At 42.5% G+C, this 24,301-nt stretch overlaps 1 protein-coding gene across 3 annotated transcripts in view; it reads right to left on the reverse strand.

Moving 5' to 3' along the window:
- Positions 1–19,718, reverse strand: part of GNE (glucosamine (UDP-N-acetyl)-2-epimerase/N-acetylmannosamine kinase) — a 46,139-nt gene extending 26,421 nt beyond the window's left edge. Inside the window, exon 1 of one of the 3 annotated variants that reach the window (XM_078384818.1) lies at positions 19,551–19,718. Coding sequence is in view for 1 of the 3 variants with exons in the window: in XM_072991920.2 (XP_072848021.1) it covers positions 19,401–19,454 (54 nt within the window). In the remaining 2 variants the exon portion in view is untranslated. The other 2 variants (XM_072991920.2, XM_072991921.2) reach the window with 2 other exon arrangements.
- Positions 19,719–24,301: the final 4,583 nt, after the last annotated feature.

The raw sequence follows: 24,301 nt of genomic DNA on the forward strand, positions 1-24,301 counted from the left end.
CCCCCTAGAGTTGGACACAACTGGACAGATTGTCATGGGGAACCTTTATCTTTAATATTGAAATGGTTGTAAAAACAGGAAATTGTATAGTGAACCGCTGTTGTGTCAGGAATGTCCTGCATTATTGTTGCATGTCAGAAATTAGTAATGTCAGAATGGTTGCCAGTCACTACGGCACCAGACCTAATTTACACAACTATTGTGCTGATAATGGGAGAGCTGGGAAAGACAGCCATGTGCTCCTTTGTTTTTGCTGGAAGAAAAGCAGGATATAAATGGAGCGAAGGAAGGAAGGAAGGAGGGACTTTGAAGATGTTAAGGCATATTTCCTAATTTGTTAACCGCCAATACAGTGGTGCCCCGCATGACGATGATAATCAGTTCCATAGAAATTGCTGTTTAGCAAAAACATCGTCTTGCAAAAACCATTTCCCCATTGGTATGCATTGAAACCCGTTTAATGTATTCCAATTGGGAAAAATTGTCGTCATTTTGCGAAGATCACCGATAGGGAAGCCATTTTGCGAAGCGCCGATCAGCTGTTAAAATGGCTGCCCTGCAAAGCATCGGTCCCGAAAACACCCGTTTTGCGAAGCGCTGATCAGTGTTAAAATTGTTGTCTTGCAAGAAACGGTTTGTGAAGCAGGGACCCATACATCGTCCAGTGAAAATCACCCATTGGAATCACTGTTTTGCGAATTGCTATAGCGATCGCAAAACCTCATCGTCATGCAGATTCGTCGTTTTGCGAAGTCGCCGTCTAGCGAGGTACCACTGTATATTTTTTTGACCATAATGATCATTATGTTATATTGCAGTGCAGCTACTGTACAGGCAACTGGACATTTTTGAACGTTGTACATTAATCTCATTTTACACCTCAACTTTCTTGAAATACCAATAGTTTGGATATATTTGCAGAATGGAAACTGCAAGTTTGATGAGTTAAGTACACTCCCATGGCCTGACTGCACATTCTATAAAAGAAGTTGTTTCCATCTTTTAAAATGTGCAGGGCTATCATCGCATACATTCTTCTTCTTCTTTTCCCGTTTACTTTACTGTCAACAATTAGCTCTATCAATCTGTACTTTTTGCTTCTTTCAATCTGTACTTTAGCTTCTTTCATTTTATCTATTTTACGATTTCTTGGTCTTTAGTCCTACAAAAGTGGTCACTATTCCAAACTAAATGAAACAATTTGTGCTAACTTTATGGCACTATATTAAATATAAGCTATTGATCTTGCAAAAATTATACATGGTGCCTCAACTTATGAACATCCATCCCAACATATGACCATTTCGAGTTACAACCAGCTGCAGCCACAAAATTTTGCTTTGACTTGCGACCAGAGCTTCAAGTTACAACCAGAAAAAGGCAGGGAAAAGGGGCAGGGAATTCAAATTGCTAACTATTGGTGGCGAAGAGGCTGCTTCTTTATAGCTATTTTGCCCCAGCAGTTAGAGAGAGTGCAGTCGGTGGAGCCTTCGGACTGCCTGGTAAGGTGCTGCTTTCTACTTTTTCAAAACTGTTCTGGGTGGGTTTTGCAGCATGGTTTTGGGCTGGGTGGTGGGATTATGTTTCTATGCTTTGATGGGTCTTGCGGGGTTTGTTTGCTTTTTGCCCTCCCCATTTCTGATGGGTCTTGCAGGGTTTTTTTTTTTTGCTTTCTTCTTTGCTTTTTTTGCATTTCCGAAGGGTCTTGCACGGTTTGTTTCCTTTTTCCTTTACTTTTTTTGCATTTCTGAAGGGTCCTGCTCAGTTTGTTTTCTTTTCTTTTTTCCCCTTCGGCTGGAACAGATTAATTGCGTTTCCGATGGGTCTTGCAGTGGTGGTGGTGGTGGGTTTGGTGATTTTTTTCTTCGGCTGAAACGGATTTATTGCATTTCAACGCATTCCTATGGGAAATTGTGCTTCAACTTTTGACCATTTTGAGTTACGACCGGAGTTCCAGAATCAATTAAGTTTGTAAGTTGAGACACCACTGTAGTTGTTTTGGCCTGGAAGGGCAGCAACTATAAATATGTCAATCATGCCTAAACGATGCCAGCTGTTTTGCACCATCTCCAGTAGTAGATAACAGAAGGGATACTTAAAGTTTGGCAACCCATCATTATGAAGCTCATTCATAACAGTAAACAAGTAGAAGTCTCCAACACAATCAAATATAGAAAAATACAAAGAGAGATCAGTGAATTTCAAATACATAATGCTATTGTTCAGCATATCACAGTAGACGTATTTTTGGAATAGTCAGTCCAGGGGAAGAATGCACCTGTTTACCTCTACCAGCCCCTAAAAAGTAGAGAAAATGTATCAATTACCCTTCTTGAAGGGATTTTTTTTTGGGGGGGAAAGGCTCAGATCAATCTGAAAATCCCTCTATTAAAAAACAATTTCTTCTGGGTTTAATTATTAGTGGGAAAAGAAAGCTTTCACTATTTCCATCTCAATTCCTTTTTTTAAATAACCTTTCTTTCTTTTTTGGATGTACATAAATACTGTAATTAAAATTTAGAAATTGGAGAATGGGTTTTTTTATTTTTATATTTTATTATTTTTTTGCCTCAGCGATTTGTGCAACAATCCCAAACCTTTGGTTGAGTCATAGACAAAACTCGGGAGAGGCAATGTTTATGGTTTCAGCTGTCACAAATAATATATTCTACACTCATGGCACAAGTTGTGTTCCAATAACTTATTGTAAGTTAATATTGTGATCTCTTTATATCACTGGAGCAAATGATTGACACATATCCAGATATTCAGAAGGGAATCGCTTCTAGAGTACATAAACTATTTATGAATACTTTACACAGAAGGTTCTTTGGTATAGAAGAGATTTAGGAAAGAGATTTAGCAAGCCCAGTTACATGGAGATGTAGAAATGTGTAAACCACCTGTCAAGTCTGTTTCAGCTAATGTCCTCTGGCACACTGTCAAAGTAATTTATAGCTTGTATTATACTTCTCCGAAATTAATCTACATGAATAGAGATCTGAACTCAAGGTGCTGGAGGGGTTGTAATGCTAGTGGGCTAGCAGCATATATTTACATATGCAGCAGGATTGTCCTCAGGTGTCCCTTTTTTCTTTTTGGAAGTGGGTGTTTCAAGAGACAGAAAGAAGAACCAACCAAATGATTACACTCTCTTCTGCACTGAGGCTTCTTTCTTTCAGTTCAACATGGAAACTAGGCTATCTTTTGCTTGCTATCCAGGAGCCTGGCATCTAATCTTTTGAACTAATGGAATAACTAACTGGCCATAGGTATGAGGCAGATGTAACTGATAATAAAGAAATACAGTGGGGTCTTGACTTAAGAACGGCTTGAGTTAAGAACATTTTGACTTAAGAACCGCTCTCATAGGAAAATATTGACTTGACTTAAGTTCTTAGATTTGAGTTAAGAACTGAAAAAAAAACCACGTGGGAGGCAGGGAAAGTGCAAAATGTGAACTTTCAGTTAACTGTTGGCCAGTGAAAAGGGTGCCTGTCTGCTTCCTCACTCCTCCCAGCGTTTAGAGAGTGGATTGGGAGACAGTCTTCAGACTGCCTGGTACTGTACTGCCTGGACTGTATTTTCCGTGCCTTCCCTGAACCTTTCTTGACCTAAGAAAAAAAAAAAGAAACAAAATATCCCCCTCTAGTGTTTGAAGGCGGAATAGCAGCTTCCCATTAGTTTCTATGGACGGAAAAGAGCAGATACGGATCAAATGGTTTTCAATGCATTCCTATGGGAAATGCAGATTTGACTTGAGAACTTTTTGACTTGAGAACCGCCTTCCAATATGGATTAAGTTCTCAAGTCAAGACCCCACTGTACATGACATTTGGTTTCCATTTACAGTACTCAATGTTACAACCATGGAGATAAATACTACATAGAACTTCCAGCTCACATTAAACTTTGGAATGACGCAGCACACATAATATCCTCAGTACATAGCTTTTGAAAAGGATTTTTTCTTCATTAATATGTTGACAATCTTACTCTGTCCTCAAAACATTTGAATCTGCTTTCTTGTGTGTCAGCCTATATGGGACATATGATTATAAATACCGTATTTTTCGCTCTATAAGACACACTTTTTCCCCACAAAACTAGGGGTTGGAAAGTCTGTGCGTCTTATGGAGTGAAAAAAACAGATTATTTTTTCCCTGTTTTCTTCTCCTAAAAATCTGGTGCGTCTTATGGAGAGGTGAGTCTTATGGAGTGAAAAATACAGTACTTAACTAGTGGTAAAAAGGATTTAATTTCAAATGCACACTTCCCCCCCTTTCTTCTTACTTGTTCTTTTTCAATAAACAATGGGTATAACCATGTTTCAAATAACACCAAATAAAATGTGTACTGGTAGAGTAATAACTGTATTAGGAATAATCAAACAGAACACACTACATGGCCAACATTTAAGATGTTGAAAAAAAAGTTACAGGTACTCAATCTTCCTCCAGAAATTACAGTGCACCCTCTACTTAAGGAATTAATCCATATTGGAATGGTAGCTGTAAGTCAAAAAGTCTGTAGGTCGAATCTCCATTGACCTACAATGCATTGAAAACTGATTAATCCCACAACTGGCAGTTTTTATTCTATTTTTGTTCCATTTTTGTTTTTTTCTGGTCTGTAGGTCGATTCTCCGGCTGCAAGTCGAATCTAAATTTTGCAGCCAGAGAAGTCTGTAACTCGAAAAGTCTGTAAGTCGAGCCGTCTGTAAGTCGAGGGTCCACTGTACAAGGCAAGTCTTCATTGTGAGACAGCTCAAGAAAGACACCCTGATGTATTAGTAAGGTGTACTTCTGAGTAACCTGCACAAGATTAGGGCTTTTAGCACTTGAAGTTCTAGCCTCACAGAATTATAGATGCAATTCTAATTGAAGTTTATATCAAGACTTCAATTTTCTTTCCATTTTTCTTCCACTTTTCTGTCTGGCAAACACATAGTTAACAGAAGACATTGCTACCTTTTCCCGCTACATATACTGTTTCTCTTTTTTAAAAAAAAAACATGTGCACTGTAAACTTTGTTGGGTATGCATCACTGCAGAAAGGAATGCTTCTGGGCAAACCTGCATAGGATCCCAACATCCCTTTTTCATTTCTCTCCCTCTCTTCATCAAATCGTTGGTCACAAGCTGTGATTTAGCCACAAAATTATCTCATACTTGTCAGGCCTTTTCCCAATTCTCATACACTGTTAGAATGCTGAATGAAGAGTTGCATATCTGAATTACGTGATGAGATCAACATTTATATGCACATAGCATAGCAACCTTTCTGCACCCATTTGTCTGAGGTTTTGTAGGCACAGATGGCCATAATGCCTTATTATGCTTGATCCAATCTGAAGCAAGTGAACAAAAGTTATAGGCATTTTGTAAACATTTCCAATGATAATCAATGAAAATTATAACGAGATTCTAACTTCAAAATGTACAAACAAGCAACTTTGCTTTTAATATATATATATTAAAAGGTAGGTGGGTGGGGTGTGTGTGCATGTATGTAGGCAGGCGTCTGTGTGGGAGCGGGTGTGAGTGCATGTGCACATGTTCCTTTTGCCTTTGAACATCTCTCTTATTGGCCCAGTTCTTCCTGGAGGTTGGGGACCCCTGCTATGAAGAACCATAATCATGTGCTGTAGAGTAAATTCTGGCTTATGGGGACTCTTTTCAAAGTTTTCAAGGTAGAGAATGCACAGAAGTGGTTTATTATTCCCTTCTTCTGGGAGGCGTCCTGGGACTGTGCAGCTTGCCCAAGGCCACACAGGCTGGCTCTCCTCACAGGAAGCACAGTGGGAATCAAACTCCCCATCTCTGACTCTGCAGCACATTCATAAATCTCATTAAATCAGATCAGGAATGATAAGTTTGTTTGTTGCCTTATGTTTTTGCAATGTAACTACACCCCCTTTAATATTCAATTTTCCCGAGAATTCTCTCTGCCCTCAGCATTCTAAGAACTATCATCCTGACACTACCACCTCTGTATAGATTTTGGAATCTAAATATTTTTTTGTTACCAATGACGGGAGAGGTTGAAATATCTCACTAAACAAGTTTATGTTTATCTTAGTTTGCTCAGTCACATGTTTGTCCAGAAATGCTCACGACTGGGGGAGATAAAAAAAGACATTTTTAAATGATATATGGGATGGATTGAATTTGTGTTAATAAGAGGAAAAGGTAAAGTCCCAACACAAGGATCAATGCAATTCTGCAAAGGAGGACAATGAGAAGAAGAGTGGTGGGGAGCACAATTATTATAGTTTGTCCTTTTTTATAGTTTGTCCTTTGGATCCTGTATTTTGTAAAAATATAAAAATAATTAAAAAAAAAAGAAATGCTCATGACTGACTGCATTGTGGTAAGGATCCAGAGCCTTGGTAAATGAAGCATTGTTTCATTGTTTTCTACATTAGACAGAAATTCACAGAAATAAAGTGCTCAGAAATTCACTGCATACTGCAGAAAACAACCACATAACAACAAGCAAGCAAGCAACAGAAGACAGTTTACCAGCTATGGCACATCCCATAATCCCCTAGTTTGAAACAGGGAGTGTGACAGGGTTGGACTTGATTATCCATAGGGTCCCTTTCAGCTCTGCGTTTCTAAGATGATGATGATCAGTTGTGCAGTGAGACATGAAACTGACAGCAAGCAAATTGTGCAAAACATACTGTTACATGCTTGGTTGATTACTAGTTCCTATAATCACAGAAAAAATAAATGATGGAGACTGGTCTCCTGTCTCTTTTTTTAGCCTGGCTGTGGTTTCCTTATGGATCCAGATAGATACTGTCTTAAAGAATTTAGGGTTTTTTCAGATGACTGCAAAGGTGACCACCTGATTGCATCAGAAAGCTTTAACGGGGAATTGCTCCAGCCCAGCCCCAAAAGTATAAGGAAGCCCTGCAGGTGGACCAAAGAGGTCAAGCTAGTGCATTGATGAGAGCTGGGCTAGAGTGTATTTTCCTGGGTATCATGTGATCGCCAGGAAATGGATTGCACTGGACCATTCCACAAGTAGTCCCAATTGTGATCTATCTTCCCATGTGACCAAACTCTATTAGCCTTTCTACAGCAATGCCTTTAAGCAATGTTCAAAACCTGTAGCTAATGCTACAAGTGGCAGCTAATTACATTCTGATGCATATTTTACATATTACAGCAGTCTTGTATACCCAGAGACCTTTGGGTAGTGTGGGCGGCATATAAATTAAATAAATAAATAAATATAAATAAAATAAATAAATAAATATAAATAAAATAAATAAATAAATAATATGTAGTGAAAACTGATACATGCCCCAAACATCAAGAAGAGTTTGGGCTGATGGCAGTGTATGACAGCAGGAGAGGGGCCGTGGCATTCTTTCACAAAAGATTAGATTTATCTCCAATTTCAACTAACCTTTAGACAAGCATTTTATTCTACCTTGCTTTCAATGCTTTTTGAGATAGAAATATAAGTGATTTTTTAAAAATCTGTTTTCATTCTGCTATTGCTTAAATTGGTTTGATTTTGTGAACCATCTTGGGGTTCTTATTAGACTCAAAAAGTAGTACAGAAGATACTTTACAGAGCTATAAATTTGAGAGCTGGACCATAAAGAAGGCTGACAACCGAAGATTTGATGCTTTTGAATTGTGATGCTGGAGGAGACTCTTAAGAGTCCCCTGGACTGCAAAGAAGATCAAACCTATCCATTCTGAAGGAAATCAACCCTGAATGCTCACTGAAAGGACAGATCCTGGAGCTGAGGTTCCAATACTTTGGCCATCTCATGAGAAATCTCCCTGGAAAAGACCATGATGTTGGGAAAGTGTTAAGGCAAGAGGAGAAGGGGACGACAGAGGACGAGATGGTTGGATAGTGTCATCGAAGCTACCAACTTGAATTTGACCAAACTCCAGAAGGCAGTGGAAGATAGGAGGGCCTGGCGTGCTCTGGTCCATGGGGTCACAAAGAGTTGGACATGACTTAACGAATAAACATCAACATTTATTTATGACATTTAATTTCTGACTAATCAAAAAAATTCTGTATGGCATAAAAGCTAAAATTTAAAATTAAATAAATAAAATAAAAAATCTGCACAGACTAGTTAATAAATTGGAAAAAAACACCTTTCAGGAACTTATGAGTTGAAAAAGAAAAAAAAGGAAAAACTAACTCCATTGATACTTCTAATGTCTCAGTTTTCAGTGAAATGGTGGGATCAGCTTAGAATGGGGACTGATTTGATAAACTGTATTTCTCAACCCTAGTTTCCACATACACTGCCTAGGATACAATAAATAGACGGCAGCCCACTTCATCAGATGCATGAAAAATAGCTCTTTAAAATGTACACACACTTTTCCTAAGGATTAGATCGCTGCTTTAGCATAACCTGGTCACAAAACGTCACATTACTTCCTTCACTCCACCTCCGTAACTGCCTGTCTAGACAGTACAGGTTGTTGAAACTATTAGCTTTGCATCTGTGTTCTAATCAGCCACAATTCTATCTACCATCATCATATTAAATGCCTTGAGTTCTTTAGTGGGAAAAAAAAGAGCAAAATGGAAAGGCAAACAAAAGTGGCTTTTTAAGTGACACCTAGCCTGTGCAGAAGCCAGGTTAAGCGTAGAGTAGACTATGTCTAAATGAGCAGCATATAAGCTCAATAAACAAATAAACAAATAAGCATGTGCATTGTCAATATGTAGATAAACTCATCCTCCTACGGCTGGTGCAGGGAGGGTTATTTGGAAAGCAAAGGCAGGTGCTTAAGTAGCGGTCGTGGGAGCCGTCTCCAGGCTTTTCGGCCTACAATGCCCATCATCCCTGGCCACTGGCCAGGGATGATAGGGGCTGCAGGCCAACACATCCGAGGGTGCCAGGCTGGGGGAGACCAAGCATCAGACCCTTGCCTGCCCACCCAAAACGCCCCAGGGTGGGTCACCTGAGCCAGGTCTCCCGCTCCCGCTCCCATGCAAAACACCGCCGTGGGGACACCAGATGAGCCGGGAGCGGAGGCAGCATTGCCAGCTAAGGGGCTGGACTCGAGGATCCGTAAGGTACCTTCCAGCTCTAAGATGGTTAGGAGGATGATTAACAACGCTTCGTTCCCGTTCTAGGGGCACTCGCGAGGAAGAAAGGAACTCCAGAAGCTGCAAAACCCCTAAGACACACGCACACACTCCCCCCTCCCCGCTTTCTTTCGCACACCCGGAAGAGGCCTCGGGGCAGGATTGCAAACCCCCCCTCCAAACACCCTCCGGGCTGCCTCGCCTCCCCCCCCCAACCCTTCCAGACGACGTGGCTCTTTTCTCCTACCACAGAGGAAGGGGAGGGGAGAGCGGGAAAAAAGGGCTGGCACTGCGCTTGCGGTCCGTCTCTCTCTCTCTCTCCCCCCCCCCCGTCCCTGCCATAGAAGGCCTCATGCAGCGGGTGGAAACACAAGTCTATGGCTTTCCCTCCCCCAGTTCCCCCCCACGCCCCATCTCTGTACCTTGGCTTATTCACATGGGAGGGATCCGTCCTCGCTTGCTTGCTTGCTCGGCCTGCAGGAAACCCCCGCCGCCGCGGAGGCAGCCGGGGCCAGCTCGGGGGGGTGGGGGAGGGAGGTGCTGGGGTTGTGGCGGCGTTTTTTCCGAGCGAGGTGGAGGCGACGCCGACGCCAGAGGAGCCCGGCTCCTTCCACCGCCAGGTCTAGCGCCCGCCTTTCGGGCTCTCCCTAAGGTCGCAGAAGACGTGATTTCTTCCTTCCTCAGGGGGGCCCTCAGACTCTCCAGTTTGGAAGAGCAAAGCTGTAAGGGCCTAATTTTTGCGCTTGAGCCAATACTATCTGCTACTACTGATAATAATATTGCACCCCATGCACTTCTTCACTATAAAGAAGCACAGAGGGTGGGTGGGAGCGGGCAGCCCAGAGCCAGAAACCTACACAAATGCAGCTCCTAAGCTGAAAATCCCCAGTGCTGGCACCATTGTGGCTATATAAAACCTATTCATCTGTGGAGGGAAGCACTGACAGTGCAAAGCACCCTTTTTCCTAACGGCATGGTTTGCTTGGGATTGTAGTTACTTATTTTGGTATGCGCGAGGCAAGTTTATAATGTGGAGGATGGTCAATTCCAGAAAAACTGGTTTTTTGGGGGGGATGCAGGGATCAGAGTGTGATTGCCCTGAGAGCCAGTATGGTGTAGTGGATAGAAAAACAAACTAGGACTTAGGGGCACAGGATTCATATCTCTGCTAATCTATAGAAATTTACTTAGGAGTAGGAGCAGTAAAACCACTCCTTAAATCTCTCTTGTATCTTGAACACCCTATAAGGGTCATTGTCAGATGTTACTTTAAGGCAAATAACAGGGATCAAAACAACTGTTCTTAGTTTTTGCTATGTAATAGATAATAATCTACTATGGCTCTAAACTGGGGAAATAAAAGGAGCAGTGGGAATATTTGGAGCTAGCTAGCACCCTTTAATTTGAGGCAACTGCTAAACGTTTTTAACAGCAGAGTTGGTACATTACTGCTTATTCTCACTTAATTCAGTGGGACTTCCATACGTGCATTTAGGATTGCAGGCTAATGAGAAGTGATAGGGGCAGTTTAGAAATACTGTATAGGAAGTTGCCTTATACAGATTCAGACCGTTGGTTCATCTAACCCAGTAATGTCAACTCTGACCAGCAGAAGCTCTCCAGGGCTGTCTCCTAACCCAATGGAAGACTGTGTTTGCCAGTATACCTGATGTATCTGCAACCAGTTTTTAAAAAATCGTGGTTAGGATATACAAAACCCTGCAATGCCTTCATAGAAAAGATCTGAGCAAATGTTTTTTCTGTTCTGGTGCTGCAGGTCCCTTGATACATTTCTCAAACACATACTTTGCCTATGTCCAATGATAGGCTCATTTTTGGAAGATGTGATACATATTAATTTTGTACTGGATCACTCAGAATACAAGTTTCAGCTATTAAGCCCAATATAACAAGGCTTGTAAGTGAAATGCAGCAGCAGCCTACTCATTATATGAATATAGCACATATGTTCCCTTTTCCTGTCACCCAATTTGTTTTTAATTAGGTACATTTTTTTTACAAATTATATTCGTGTCATATTCTAGTTTTTGTTTACATGTGAATTTTGTATAGGTGTGTCATAATGATTTTTTGTGCTTGTAATTTCAGTTTATACAACATGAATTAAAGCCAACTATTATTATTATTATTATTATTATTATTATTATTATTATTATTATTATTATTATTATTATTATTATTATTATTATTATTATTATTATTATTATTATTAAAACATTGACTGGTTTTATATACAGTGGTGCCTCGCATTACAACATTAATTCGTTCCAGCGAAATCGCTTTAGAACGAAAACGTCATTAAGTGAAATTAAAAAGCCCATAGAAACGCATTAAAACCCGTTTAATGCATTCCGATGGGCTGGAAACTCACTGTCCAGCGAAGATCCTCCATAGGGCGGCCATTTTTGCTGCCTGTGCAGCGAGGAATCTCCCAGAAAACAGCGGGGAGCCATTTTGTTTACCCGGCAGCCATTTTGAAACCGCCGATCAGCTGGAGGAAAATCATTGTTTTGTGAAGAATCGGTTCCCAAAGCAGGGAACCGATCATTGCAAAGCGAAATTCCCCCATAGGAAACATTATAAAGCAACAGCAAAAGCGATAGCAAAACATTTGTCGTAATGCAGTTTCGTCGTTAAATGGAGCGATTGTAAAGCGAGGCACCACTGTAACAGATACAACTTTTAAACAAAAACCTAAACATCAATGTAGTATATTTATTTTATTTTTATTTATTTATTTATTGCACTATTATTATATAGTGGATATAAAAATTTACACAGCCCTGTTAAAATGTCAAGTGTCTGTGATGTAGAAAAAATGAGACAAAGATAAATCATTTCAGAACTTTTTCCACCTTTAATGAAACCTATGAACCAATTTAGTTGAACAACAAACTGAAATCTTTTAGGGAAATAAAAAAACTGAAATAATATGGCTGCATTTGATGCATCACTTACACTGGACCCTCGATGTACGCACTTTTCAAGGTATGGACTTCTCCGGCCGCAAGATTTCCAATTGACTTGTGGCCAGAGAATCGACATATGGACCAGAAGGGGGAGGCAAGGAAAGTGCCAAATTCAAATTTGGCGCTTTCTCTGCCTCCCCCTTCCTGTCCATAGGCCACTGTGCCTCCGGATGCCTTTCAGGGCTTCTCCACCACCATGGGAGGCATCTCGGAGGTCCTCCCCGCCGCCGATCAAGCCTCCAAAGCACGATCGGCGGTGGGGGGACCTCTGCAGGCCTTCCCCGCCACCATGGGAGGCCTCTTGGAGGTCCCCTCTCCGCCGCCTTTCGAACCTCCGAAGCACGATCGGCGGCGGCGGAGGACCTCCGAGAAGCCTCCGACAGCCGCGATGCGGCAGTGAGGGTCCTCCGAAAGGCCTCGGGCAGTGGCGGGGAAGCCCTCTGAGGCCTCGGGCAGTGGCAATGGCGGTGGCAGTGGACCCCTGGAAAGCTTCCGAAGGATAAGTTCTATTTTAATTTTTTGTGGGGGCGTTTTCTTACGCCGGTTACGAATTAAATGGTTTTCAATGCATTTCTCTGGGAAATGCATATTCGACCTACAGACTTTTTGACCTATGGACACCATTCCAATATGGATTTCCGTAGGTCGAGGGTCCACTGTATAAAGGATTTTTTTTTATTCTTTGCCTTTTCTCAACCAGCCCTTCAGACAAGGCAAAGCAGGTTGGATGAAAATCAGTGATTTTTAAAAAAAATCTATTTGATTTAAATCAAATTCATCCTGAGAAAAACACAGTATTTTTAAAAGGCTCACTTTTGGCCTCTTTCACACATCTGTGAAATGGTTTACTACAGTCTGAAAAAAATATTATTCCCTCTATCCCTCTGCCAAAGAATAGAGGAAATGTTCAGTTTGCTGATATCTTGAAGTTGCTTCGTTATTAAGCCACTTAATGATACTGTATTGGAAATTCCATCCCGAAGGAGCCAGACCAAAGAGGGTCACTTGAGCTCTGATATGCCATTTGGATGCAAGGATTGCACCATATTGTGGCACATTGCATTTCTAACTGGCCCAAAGCAAGCCTGTTTAGCCTGTACTAGCTTGCCCCAAAAGGACCCATTTAGACAAGTCCTTAGTTACTAATTGTCCTGTGTGTATTTGTCCAGTCTCACAGGTGTACAATGAATCCACCTGCATAGGAGTGGGCTATCAGTGACTAAATATTTTTTCCACTGTAATTTCCTTCCAAATGAAGATGTTTCTTTTCTGGGGCAAAGTTAATTACTGTACTGTATATACAATCTCCTTAGGTGGCTCTTCCGTGTTTGTATAAGTAGCAGGGGGAAGTAAAAATTGGGGGGGGGGGAAGGAAGAACAAAAGACTGGTGACTTGCAGGAAGGGACTGTACTTGGGGATAACTGAAAGGCAGGGTTTGTTTATAGTACGTCCTGTGCAGATACTGTTACAGGAAGTATGACTGTTTTGACACAGATAGGGCACTTACGAGCTTGGGAAACTTCCTTGTTTAATCAAGATTTCTCCTTCCCTTTCTATGAGAAATTTCTCACACCTATCCCATCTACAAACACAATGGATTTAATGTAGATGTGATTATTCCCAAATGGGGCTGGGGGCACTCTTGATTATCAAATAACAGATTTTTAACAGCAGGAGAGATGCTCAAAGGTGCTTCACTGTGCATAAGTGAAAGAGGGATTTTTTTTTAAAAGAGCTCAGTACTATTACCCTTGGAATAGTGTAAAGTTATGCCTGCAGAAGTTCACTGAATGTCATACTCAGACTATATGTTTGGTTCTTGTACACCTAGTTAGTTTCAAAATTGACCACACAACTAACCATACAATTGACCATGCTACTAACTGCTCGCTGACCCTGCAACTGCATTCTGCCTTGGTGCAAATTTTGCAATGGCTTGTATAGCTTCAAGTTATGAAAATGTAGCTATGCATGAGGATTTTAGCAAGTAAATCCAAGAAAGCCTATATCACATGACTGCTGTGCATAATTCTTGGCTTAGGTATAGTGTAGTACACAGATCTGTGTAGTTTAAGAGAAAGGACAGTGTTACAGCGAGCACTTCAGATTTTTAAAAAGGGAAAGGTCTTGGTACATATTAACTCAGGGCATGTGTTCACAAGAGCAACTTGGTAAATAATGCAATTGACATAAAGTCAAAAGGTTAGCCCATAAATTAAATAAAGCACACACACCTAGATGAAATAACATTTTTCCAGGTGACTGCTTAGCTGCAGTTAGATTCTGCCTGCACAGTAGGGGGAAGATTTCTATGATGTGCCATTTCTCCCCCTACAACCTTTGTTTGAGCTTATGGGTGGATTTGAACACGTTTATGAGTTCTGGTGAGAAAGGCCAGACTACGGTATGTACTCATAAACGTGTGTTTAAACTATATACGTACATAGTTTCTTTATATTCCTTTCTTTTCAAGAAAACATAACATAAAAGTTTAAGGTCCATTTGGTGAGAATCCTGTTGGTAGTCATGTAAGGTCTGAGTGATGAATGCCTCTTTGGAGCAGGGTAAGATTCTGCCCTGCCTCCAGGAGTCAGTTGTAAGGCCTTGACTTAAAAAGACTTCCCCAGACCACACAGTAGTGGACACTTCCAATATGCCATTTTCATGTAAGGTTCTGGAAGAGGTGGTGGCTTCTCAGCTCCTGGGTACCCGGAAGAGACAGATTATCTAGGTCCATTTCAGGCTCAAGGTCTTCTTATAAGACATACTGCTTTCAAGGCCATGAAAGCAGTATGTCTCATAAGAAGACAAGAGGAACTAGACAAGAGCATATGTCATAGTAGGTTCTGCTGGGCATCTCTGTGGCTTTCTGTACATTAATACGGTATCCTTCTAGGCTGCCTGTCTGGGATGGCATTGGGAGGTACTGGTCCTTCCTGGGAAGTGAATTCAGAAGATGGTGCTGTGTGGCTGCTCCTACTACAGCCAAGAAGAAGCTAAATGAACCATAGAGGTTTTGTTTATGGCCTGAATATTGTGATGTTCTTGCCTGGCACTCTGGCATGTCTCTCCCTGACAAGCTAGAATAATGACCTACAATTTGTTATTGGTTTATTTCTCTGGCCTTTCAGGGAAAAGTCAGGTCAGGTTTCAGGTCTGGATATCATGATAAGCAAGCCACAGATAGGAGGTCTGTGGTCTGTTCATCCTGGCCCCTGAAGTATTTGGCAGTATGTGTTAGCACAGACCTGGGCAAAGTGCGGCCCGAGGGCCACATACAGCCCGCGAGCTGCTCCTGTCCAGCCCGCGGACAGTTTTGAACACCAAAACCATTTATAGCTTTTTGTTTAAAGTTGATCACTTGCTTATCTTTAACATACCGCAAAAAACCCTCTTTAGTATTTGTGAAGATTAACAAGTTTAAAATAAAAACAATCATAACATCACTGTTTCGTTTTATTTTTAAGTAAAGTTGGTTCGGCCCCCGAACACAGTTCAGATTTTTCATGTGCCCCCCCCATAGAAATTAATTGCCCACCCCTGTGTTAGCATCATGTTTGTAAATGAAAAGTCAGAGCTTATAGTGACATGTCATCCTCGCCATTGTCAGTGGGAGGCTATTCAGAGCTAAACACCAACACCATGGTATGGTATTTTTAAAATGAACAGCAATGAGCCTCAGGATCAACATTTCTCCCTCTTGCTGTGTTCTTTAAGATTATAACTGCCAATTCTCAGGAATACTGACAAGTATTTGGGTCGAAGTCCCACATCTGAGCCTGAGTCTGGCAGACCTTTATCTAGGGTTATATGTTATGCCTCTTGTTTGAAGAAAGAGATGCATAACACCCCTCTTTCAGAGGACATCTAAGACTCTCTATATGCTGAATTTCAGGGGTCTGGCTTATCAAAGAGTGTCCTGACAATTCTGTACTTCCATTCCTCAGATACATTCAAAGTTAAAGGTATCTGCCTGTATCATCTCTCAATTCCCTTGTGTTCCATCTTCCTTGCCCTGAAGAGGGCTATTTAGACAGGAAAAACTTGATTTCTCTCGCAGGAAGGGTCACTAGTGGCAGAGAGAATGTTTACTTCCATGGAATGTTTACTCCTACGGTATTTCGATGGTAATACAATCTAAATACCCCAGGCCTCCTTCACTGATAGGGATCACCCAGGAGCTGATGGCCATAGGGAGGGCTCTTACCACGGAGGGAAAACAGATGCCAGACGTGATCACAGCTGCCTCCATCCTGTCACATGCTCATTTCTTTCTCTTGCAGTTCCTATCACCACTTGCTGCATGTCCCTTTCACACCACAGTTACTCTTCCTCCCTCCTTCCCCCTCCTTCCTTCTTTGCTCTTAAATTAATTGTTCCACTCGTTTTGAAATCCATCACTCCCATGTGGGCATGTGATGGGAATCGGCTGACCAGGGCTTCCTTACGGCTGTCTGTGTCCATGCTGGCAGAATGTGGGGTGGGGTGAATGTGATCATTCATGGTAATATCGTTCTCCCTTTCCATCATGTTCTCATGTTATGGTAGCCTTAAGGAAGGCACATGATGAATGAGACATATGAAATGTATCACAATGGCAGAACCCAGCCTTGGATTCTAGAGCCATATACTCCCAGTTTTCATCCTGTTTTACCAGCATGTGCTGTCAATGCCACAAAGAGAGAATTAAGAGTAGATTTGTACTGGCAATTACAAGCCTACTCAGATTAAGCATGATTTAGCTGAGGTGCAGTGAAACCAAGGTTCTGGTGCCAAAATAGAGGAAATAGCTGGGCAGACTGAAAGTATGAATGAGGACCTGATCCAGAAGAAGGCGTACCCTCACACAGATAATGACGCCCTCACAGAGATAAGCCACTAGGAGTGCAAGAAAAGGACACATTGTCATAGCCCGTCACAGAACACATCTGGCAGAACAACAAAGTAGAGTGTGATAGGAAACCATATACAGTACCACCAAACCACCAAAGTGTCTCATCACACTGTGCCTTGTTAGTTGATAAACAGTTTTGGAAGAAAAAGCCTTTCACAGCAATTCATGGCAGATCATAAGCATACACTGTGTATTTTTCAACCCCTTCAAACACGCTGTGAGCTAAAGCATGAGAGCCCCTTTCATTTGTTTGTCCTGACAGTTGATGTCCGGTCATTCTTCCTCTCAGTGCTACATTATCATCTTGGGTAGCTCAGTTCTAATTGTGCAACATTGCCATCCTATGGTGTTTCTCTGTGTATGTGAGTAGACTTGTAAGTAGAGGTAATTGCAGAGACTCCCTGGGGAGACCAACTTCATCCCACTGCACCCTTGGGAAATGGGGGGCACTTCTGATTTTGTGGGTTTGGTCTTTTAAGCAAATCTCCTCCCCTTACAAGATTTCAGAGGAATGCACATTGCATGCCAAGAGACTCCTGATAACAGGCCACACACATACACACACACACACATTCCACCCGTCCTAATGATATGGATTTCAATCACTTCAAATAAACAGTATTTTAGTATTTGAATGGGACCTTGCTTGTACATAAGCAGGTGCTTTTCAATTGTCAAGGTGAGTGTATCGGGGCCGGAAGCACGAAGAGTGTATAGATATGACTCAGATGCCCCAGTTTCATTGTTAAAAGAGAGAGAGAGAGAAAAGTCTGAAAGGGAATCTTTGATCCAGACTTACAGATCCATTCAATTGTAGCCAGCAGGGATAATGATAAGGAATCATGAGAGCTGAAGACCACAAAATCTGAAGGGGACCCAGGCTGCCCATTCCTGCGTCCCAAGTTTCCAGTCCTCTGCACATTTTAATTTGACATTTGTCCAAGCAAATGCAGTTGCCCTCTGAGTAAGGAGACCTTAGGGCAGGACTCTAACTATGACATTAAACATATTCATTATTTCCAAGCCAGGGTGGGACACTTTCAGTGGAAACTTGTAATAAATTAACAGCTATTTTCACCCAATGCTTACTGCTTCTCAAGTGGGTGGGGGTGGGGGTGACAGGGAGACAGAATCATGTCCAACACTCATCAAGATCATTTGCTATCAGATAAACAAGTGGTGAATTAGTGCCACAGAAAATTCAGATTCTCATAAGACAATCATCTACATCAGCCGTTCTCAATCTGTTTTTGGCCACGGCCATAAACACAATACGAAATAAATATAGGCTGAATCGGGAATGCGTAAACCACATTGTGAACCTTATAAGGCGGTGTGTGAAGAATTGTTTCCAGTCTGTGGCCCCTTTCAAATGCTCCGGCTCCCCAGGGGTCTATGTGGCCCCCACTGAGGATGGCTGACCAACAGGTCTGCTTGGCACTGGGGCCCTCCAGCTGGCGGCTGGCATTTCGGGGTGATGGTCCCTGGCCTGGCTGAGTAAAAAGAGCAGGCAAGCCCCAAACCCATCAAAGCTGGCCTGTCACCCTTTGCAATAAGTGAAGTGACACCCATTCCCATGTGACCGAGAGGGGCTTTAAAAACACACCCCTTCATGGGCACAGGCGATACACAGGAAAAGGGACAGAATGGCTGCCTTCCGGAAACTGTGGAAATCCACAGCATTTCATGCATCGGAAAGACTCACTTTTTCTAGCTCTCCTTTTGAACGGAGGTGGGCGGAAAAAGAGCGTGGACTGGGGTTGCCAAGGAATAACCCGGGACCGGTTTCGGCAATAAAGCACGTGTACACCCGCGGACCCGGAACAGAAGTCCCTAAAGCAGACGGCCACTTAACGGAAAGTGCTCCTTTTGTGCTGGACGGCCTTGCCATCCGATCTCACCGTCCCCGTAAAGAGGGTTGCTCCTGAGCAGGTGGAGAAGGGCTTTTGGGGCCTCCAGAGGCAAGAACCGTGCCCCCCCCGTCCGGTCATCCCATTTCTTTGTGGCTTTTGTGACTGGGGCAGGGCGATCCGTGCCTCGGCTGCGCGTGTGCATGTGCGGGGAGGCGATGGGGGTCCCTGGCAGGGCTAGCGATCCAAAAGCAGAAATCCTGTCACGACGCTCGCGATCTCCGTTAAGGGTGCGTGCGTGCGTGTGTGTGTGTGTGTGTGGATGGATGGATGGACGGTCGCGCCACGACAAGCGAGGGAGGAAAAGAAAGAAAGAGAAAGAAAGAAAGCGAGCGGCGCCTTGGCAACAGCTCCCCCTTCCTTCAGCCTCCCCGCCGCCCACCAACGCTTGCGCTCCGAGGCGCTCTTGCTTTCTGTAGGTCCCCGGTCACCCCCCCCAACACACACACACACTCCACCCCACAGTTTTCGGACACAAAAGGCCGCCCGCCCGCTCCACGGGTGGAGATCCGGCTTACGTGAGGACCACGCGGGCTCTGCGGCGGCCAGCGGTGATGCGCGCTGCTCCCCATCCTGTCCCGTGGGCGCCGCCGCGGTCCTAGGAGGTCCTCTTCAGCCGCCTGGAGGAAGAGCAGGAGGAAGAAAGCTACAGAGGCTCGGATGGGTACCTGGGCGCTCTTTCCACGTTGTAAGCCCGCCCTTTCGAAACCTTTTGCAAAGGGTGGGGAGGGAGAAAGAAAGAATCTGGATTTCTCCCCGCCAGGATTTCAGCTGAGTCTCTTCACCGGATGGAAAGACCGAGCTGGATGTTATTACTTTTCTACATCTAAAAATATGCATTCAGACACCCCGCCCCACTCTCTCAGGATTGCTTCTGCAGTAAATCCTTCTTCAGATAGATCAGCCTTAGGACAAGCCAACTGTGCACTTTGTAGTGTTACTATTCACAATTAGGCGCGTGTACTCAGAAATAAATTCCTTGAGTCCCAAGCAGACCTAGAAAGGGTTACCTAGAAAGTGTTATGGGGTGCCTACACTTCCCATTATCTCTCAGTCTTAAAAATTAACTTTTTTTTTCAAAAAAACCTATGGCCCCAGGTACAAAGACTATAACAAGCATAGCCACTAAACTAAAATGATATATCTGTGTTACAGATCTAGGACCATATGCCTATTTGTACTTATAATTATGCAAAAACCGGTAACTCACTGGGGGCCCTTGCTTCAGGTTTGTAAATCTTTTCCTGTGACAGATGAGAGTTGCTTCCGTGCAAGCAGGATCCATAGAAGCTGTAGCAGATTCCTTTTAAATGGGTATTTGACAGTTTATTTCTTACGTATGTGCTTCTTCAAGACTTCCACAAATTGGATTCCAGAACTGAGCAACTGTGTTGATAATACATAATTTTAAACTTAACACAATGCAGAAATACAGTTATTGGGTAGCAGTAATAAGAAACAGCAAATAAAAATGCAACCTCATGCCTTCAAGATTTATTGAACAAAAACTCCCACCCCACCCCCCAATCAAATTACAGGACTACACCCTGGCGAAACACCAGGTGTCACTTGAAGATAAGAAGCGAAATACTGCAATTATCCGAACTGTGCCCTTTCCTGTTAGAGATTCTGCCGCAGGAGATGAATGAATTCACTAATGCCAAAGCATTCATCTGGAGTCAGGAGGAACCACAGAATGGGAGGCCCTGGACATTTGAGTCCCCGAGGTTTGAGAAGCAACTGGCCTGTAAGCTCTGTCCTGTAAGCAGACCTGGTTTACCAGCACCTGCAGTGGCTACTGGATCATTGCACCAGAAACAACAGGAACACTTCCTCACTAAAATCTTTGCTTGATACCTGCACACTTTATTATATTTTTAAGGGCTAAAATAAGTGGTTTAGGTATCTCACTATGGAACCCAAGGTTGGGAGTTCGATTCCCCACTGTGCCTCTTGAGAGGGGCTGGTTTTGATGATCCATAAGGTCCTCTTCTATCTGGAGTTCTCAGATGTCCAGATGGTTTTCACCCTATTGTTGAAAAGAATGAAAAGTAGGTGCCAGGCAGACCATTTTAGGGAAAGTATGCCATAGTCCTCTTTTCGGTAATGATATAATATTATATACAGAAATAGGTGCTTGGAGTAGGGCTTAAGCACAAGATCTTAAAACTTTCAATGGGCTACAAGTGGTCTCTCTGGGCAGGGGTCCTAGTTAAGATTATCATTGGACAGCAGCCCCTATTAAGTTGCTTTGGGTTGCCACTTTGGCCAATTAAGTGGTTACACAGATGGGTTAAAATGAACTGGTGGCTGGAAGGTGTTCGCCCACAGTGAGCACCTTGACCACAGACTCAGCAGGCACCTAGTCACAGTCTTCGCTATTCAAATGACATACATTGTCCTCCTTGTTGGTAATGAGTAAGTGGCTGCTTTACCTCCACAGCTCCCTGCTTCATCCAGAACAATTAGCAAGAGCAGACGAATTATACAATATAGTTTTTAAAAAAATCACAGGTCCCATTAAAGCAAAATAAAAGATGTGATGCAAATTATTCTTGCTATAACTATGAGTGCTCTTTAATTGCAGATTTTTCTTGGATCCTTGGGATGGAAATGCTTTGTTTTATTTTTTCAACATGTGGAATACACGCAGCTATGTGTACACGTGGGTGATCGCACTAATAAAGGACAGGCATGTTGGGGAATATCTTGATCCTCTAGCTTTTATTTGTATGTAAGTATGTGCCATCAAGTCAATTCCAATTTAGGGTGACCATCCCAGAGTTTCTAGACATAAAAGACACAGAAGTACTTACCCAGTCTTATCGGCCACACCCACTCCAGCTTAGATCCACTGCCCCCCTGCCTCAGGGGGCACAGCAGAGGTTCAGATTCCCAGCTCCTGGCTTCCCTGATCTACAGAACTCTACTAGCTCAAAGACATTTATTATAGAAACATGTATATACTTTTAATGCATTGCGACTTGATTGGTTTTAACTCAGATTTGAACCAGATTTGGAGGATCCTTGTTTAACTCAGTATTTGTTTAACTCAGCCGCTTAGAGTGGTCTTAACCGACCAGATAGGCGGGATATAAATAAAATAAATAAATAAAAAATAAATAAAATAAAAAAATATTTATGCTAACCAACAAATGTTTCTAAATGCGCCTATACAAACATATTTCTACAAATCCTGGTGTAGCAGGAAAATCATTTTGGAAGGTTTAATCTCTGCTGTCTCCCTGCACTGCCTCCAGCCTATCATTAAAGCCAGGGAGGTATATCTATCTACCCTCCAACTTGTCATTTTGGTAGACTTCACGATGCCTGCATGGCTGTTTAGCGCATCAAGTCACACTTTTTGACTTGGAACATTGTTTCCCGCTCTCCATGGTTTGAAACAGCTAGCCTTGTATTGGATTTCTATGCTCTTTCAAATCCCCCTCCTCAGTTTTGTACCATCTAGCGGCCTTATGAAGACTTCTTTAGATCTTGGAAGCTTGCATATTTCATGTATTTATAATTGATCTTAATAAAGGTATTGACTCCTTGTGGATTTTGAAATTGTTATTTTGGTAAACAGCTGGATAACTCTTGTGAGTTAAATATCTAGCTGCAGAGCCAGAGGCTGGGAGTTCGATTCTGCACTGTGCTTCCCAGAAGAGCCAGCCTATGTGGCCTTGGGCAAGTTGCAGAATTCTCCCAGGAGACCTCCAAAAGGGCTAGTGTAGATGAGTCCACTGTCTCTGTTTGTGAGCTGGATACCCTGGCTTATCTTTTGCTTTGGAGTTGCTGTCACTGTAAATCCGCATGACACAGTTAATATGTGAACACAGAGCAGGACAGCACCAGAGAGGCAGAGAAGATGGCTTGACTTGAAGAAGTCATGGTTTTCTGTTACCGTTTGCTCAGAGCCAAGGAGAGAGAAAAGGAACAAGGAAGAAAAAAAGAGCAATCCTCCCCTTCCTTTTTCATGCCAATACTTTTCTAATGTGACAGTCTTGTGATCTGTGACGTGAAAAATGAAGAGATTGCTCTGCTCTGAACCAGTAAAGACAAAAACCCCTTTTGACTTCCTCCAGATCTAAATCTCTTTGCTTTAGGTCAAGATGGAGAAAGCAAGTGTTTTGTTAATGGGGTCAGCGAGCATGTTGTGTGCTGGCACTTATTTGGACGGAACTTGAAACACAGGTTTTTCTTGTTTGAATTTTCTGCTTTTTCTTCCTTGATGAGATGGATGATTGATAATCTCCCTCGGAATTTACTGACTCACTTTAACTCTTTGAAGTGTAACAGCCCTTTGTAATACTGTGTTTCCCCCAAAATAAGTCAGGGTCTTATATTAATTTTTGCTCCAAAAAACACATTAGGGCTTATTTTCAGGGAATGTTATATTTTACAGTCATGTTAATCTTCTGGTTGCTGCACAACGGTGGAGGGTGGGGTTTCACTTAACTAGGGCTTATTTTGGGGGTAGGGCTTATATTACAAGCATCCTGAAAAATCATACTAGGGCTTATTTTCAGGTTAGGTCTTATTTTTGGGGGGAAACAGGGTACAAGAACCTTATGGGGGCAAGGATTAGTTATTTGTAAGAGAAAGTGGGGAGGAGGTGGCTTGGGATCCAGTACATTAAGAGAAGTCAAGGGATGGTTGGGATATGGTAGGGGAGGATAAATGTTATCAGGATTCTTTGGGCTTGTCCAGACTGGAATATAGATTGGTACAGTATATGGATTACTGTTGACATCCAGACATATTTCCACTTAGACTGATCCATTCTGCCCCTTCAAGAGCTGTCACATACTTTCTTGGCATATTGCTAGACCATATATTCTGTTTTTTTTTTCAAAAAATGATTCATCATGATAATTATCTCCTTATGTACCCTGTGTAGACAGTTAGTTCACATCCAAATGGTGCTGTGGAGGTGACAACCCTGAGACATTATAGATGGGCTATGAAATTGAACGGGAGGCTCAAATTGTTCAGGGAGTCATCATTTCTTTGAAAGGAGTCCAGAAAGCAACCAGCAGCCGGAAGCAGGAATATAGGTCTACATGAACAAGGGGACTGGTGTTTTGCACAAGCTGAATTCTTCAAAGTGTCATCGAGGGCATACTCTGGTTTCTCTTCAGATTGCATAAATCTTTCGCCTTTTACTCATCAAGGCCAATCCTATAGGAACCTTCAGTAATCTAAGATAGAAGTTATAGAGGCATGAAAGACTCAGTAATTGCATCTCTGAAGGTGGGGGGGGGGGGAGCCTAGAACTATCATTGAAAACATTTTTTTTCAGAATAGGTCATAGTTTCTCGTGATCCACAAAGTCAAAGGCTTTCCTGTAGTCTATAAAGTATAAAGGCTTTGCTGGGTAGCTCAGTGGTTTAGGTATCTGGCCATGAAGCCAGAGGTT

The sequence above is a fragment of the Pogona vitticeps genome, chromosome 2, assembly GCF_051106095.1.
Source record: "Pogona vitticeps strain Pit_001003342236 chromosome 2, PviZW2.1, whole genome shotgun sequence".
Taxonomy (NCBI): domain Eukaryota; kingdom Metazoa; phylum Chordata; class Lepidosauria; order Squamata; family Agamidae; genus Pogona; species Pogona vitticeps.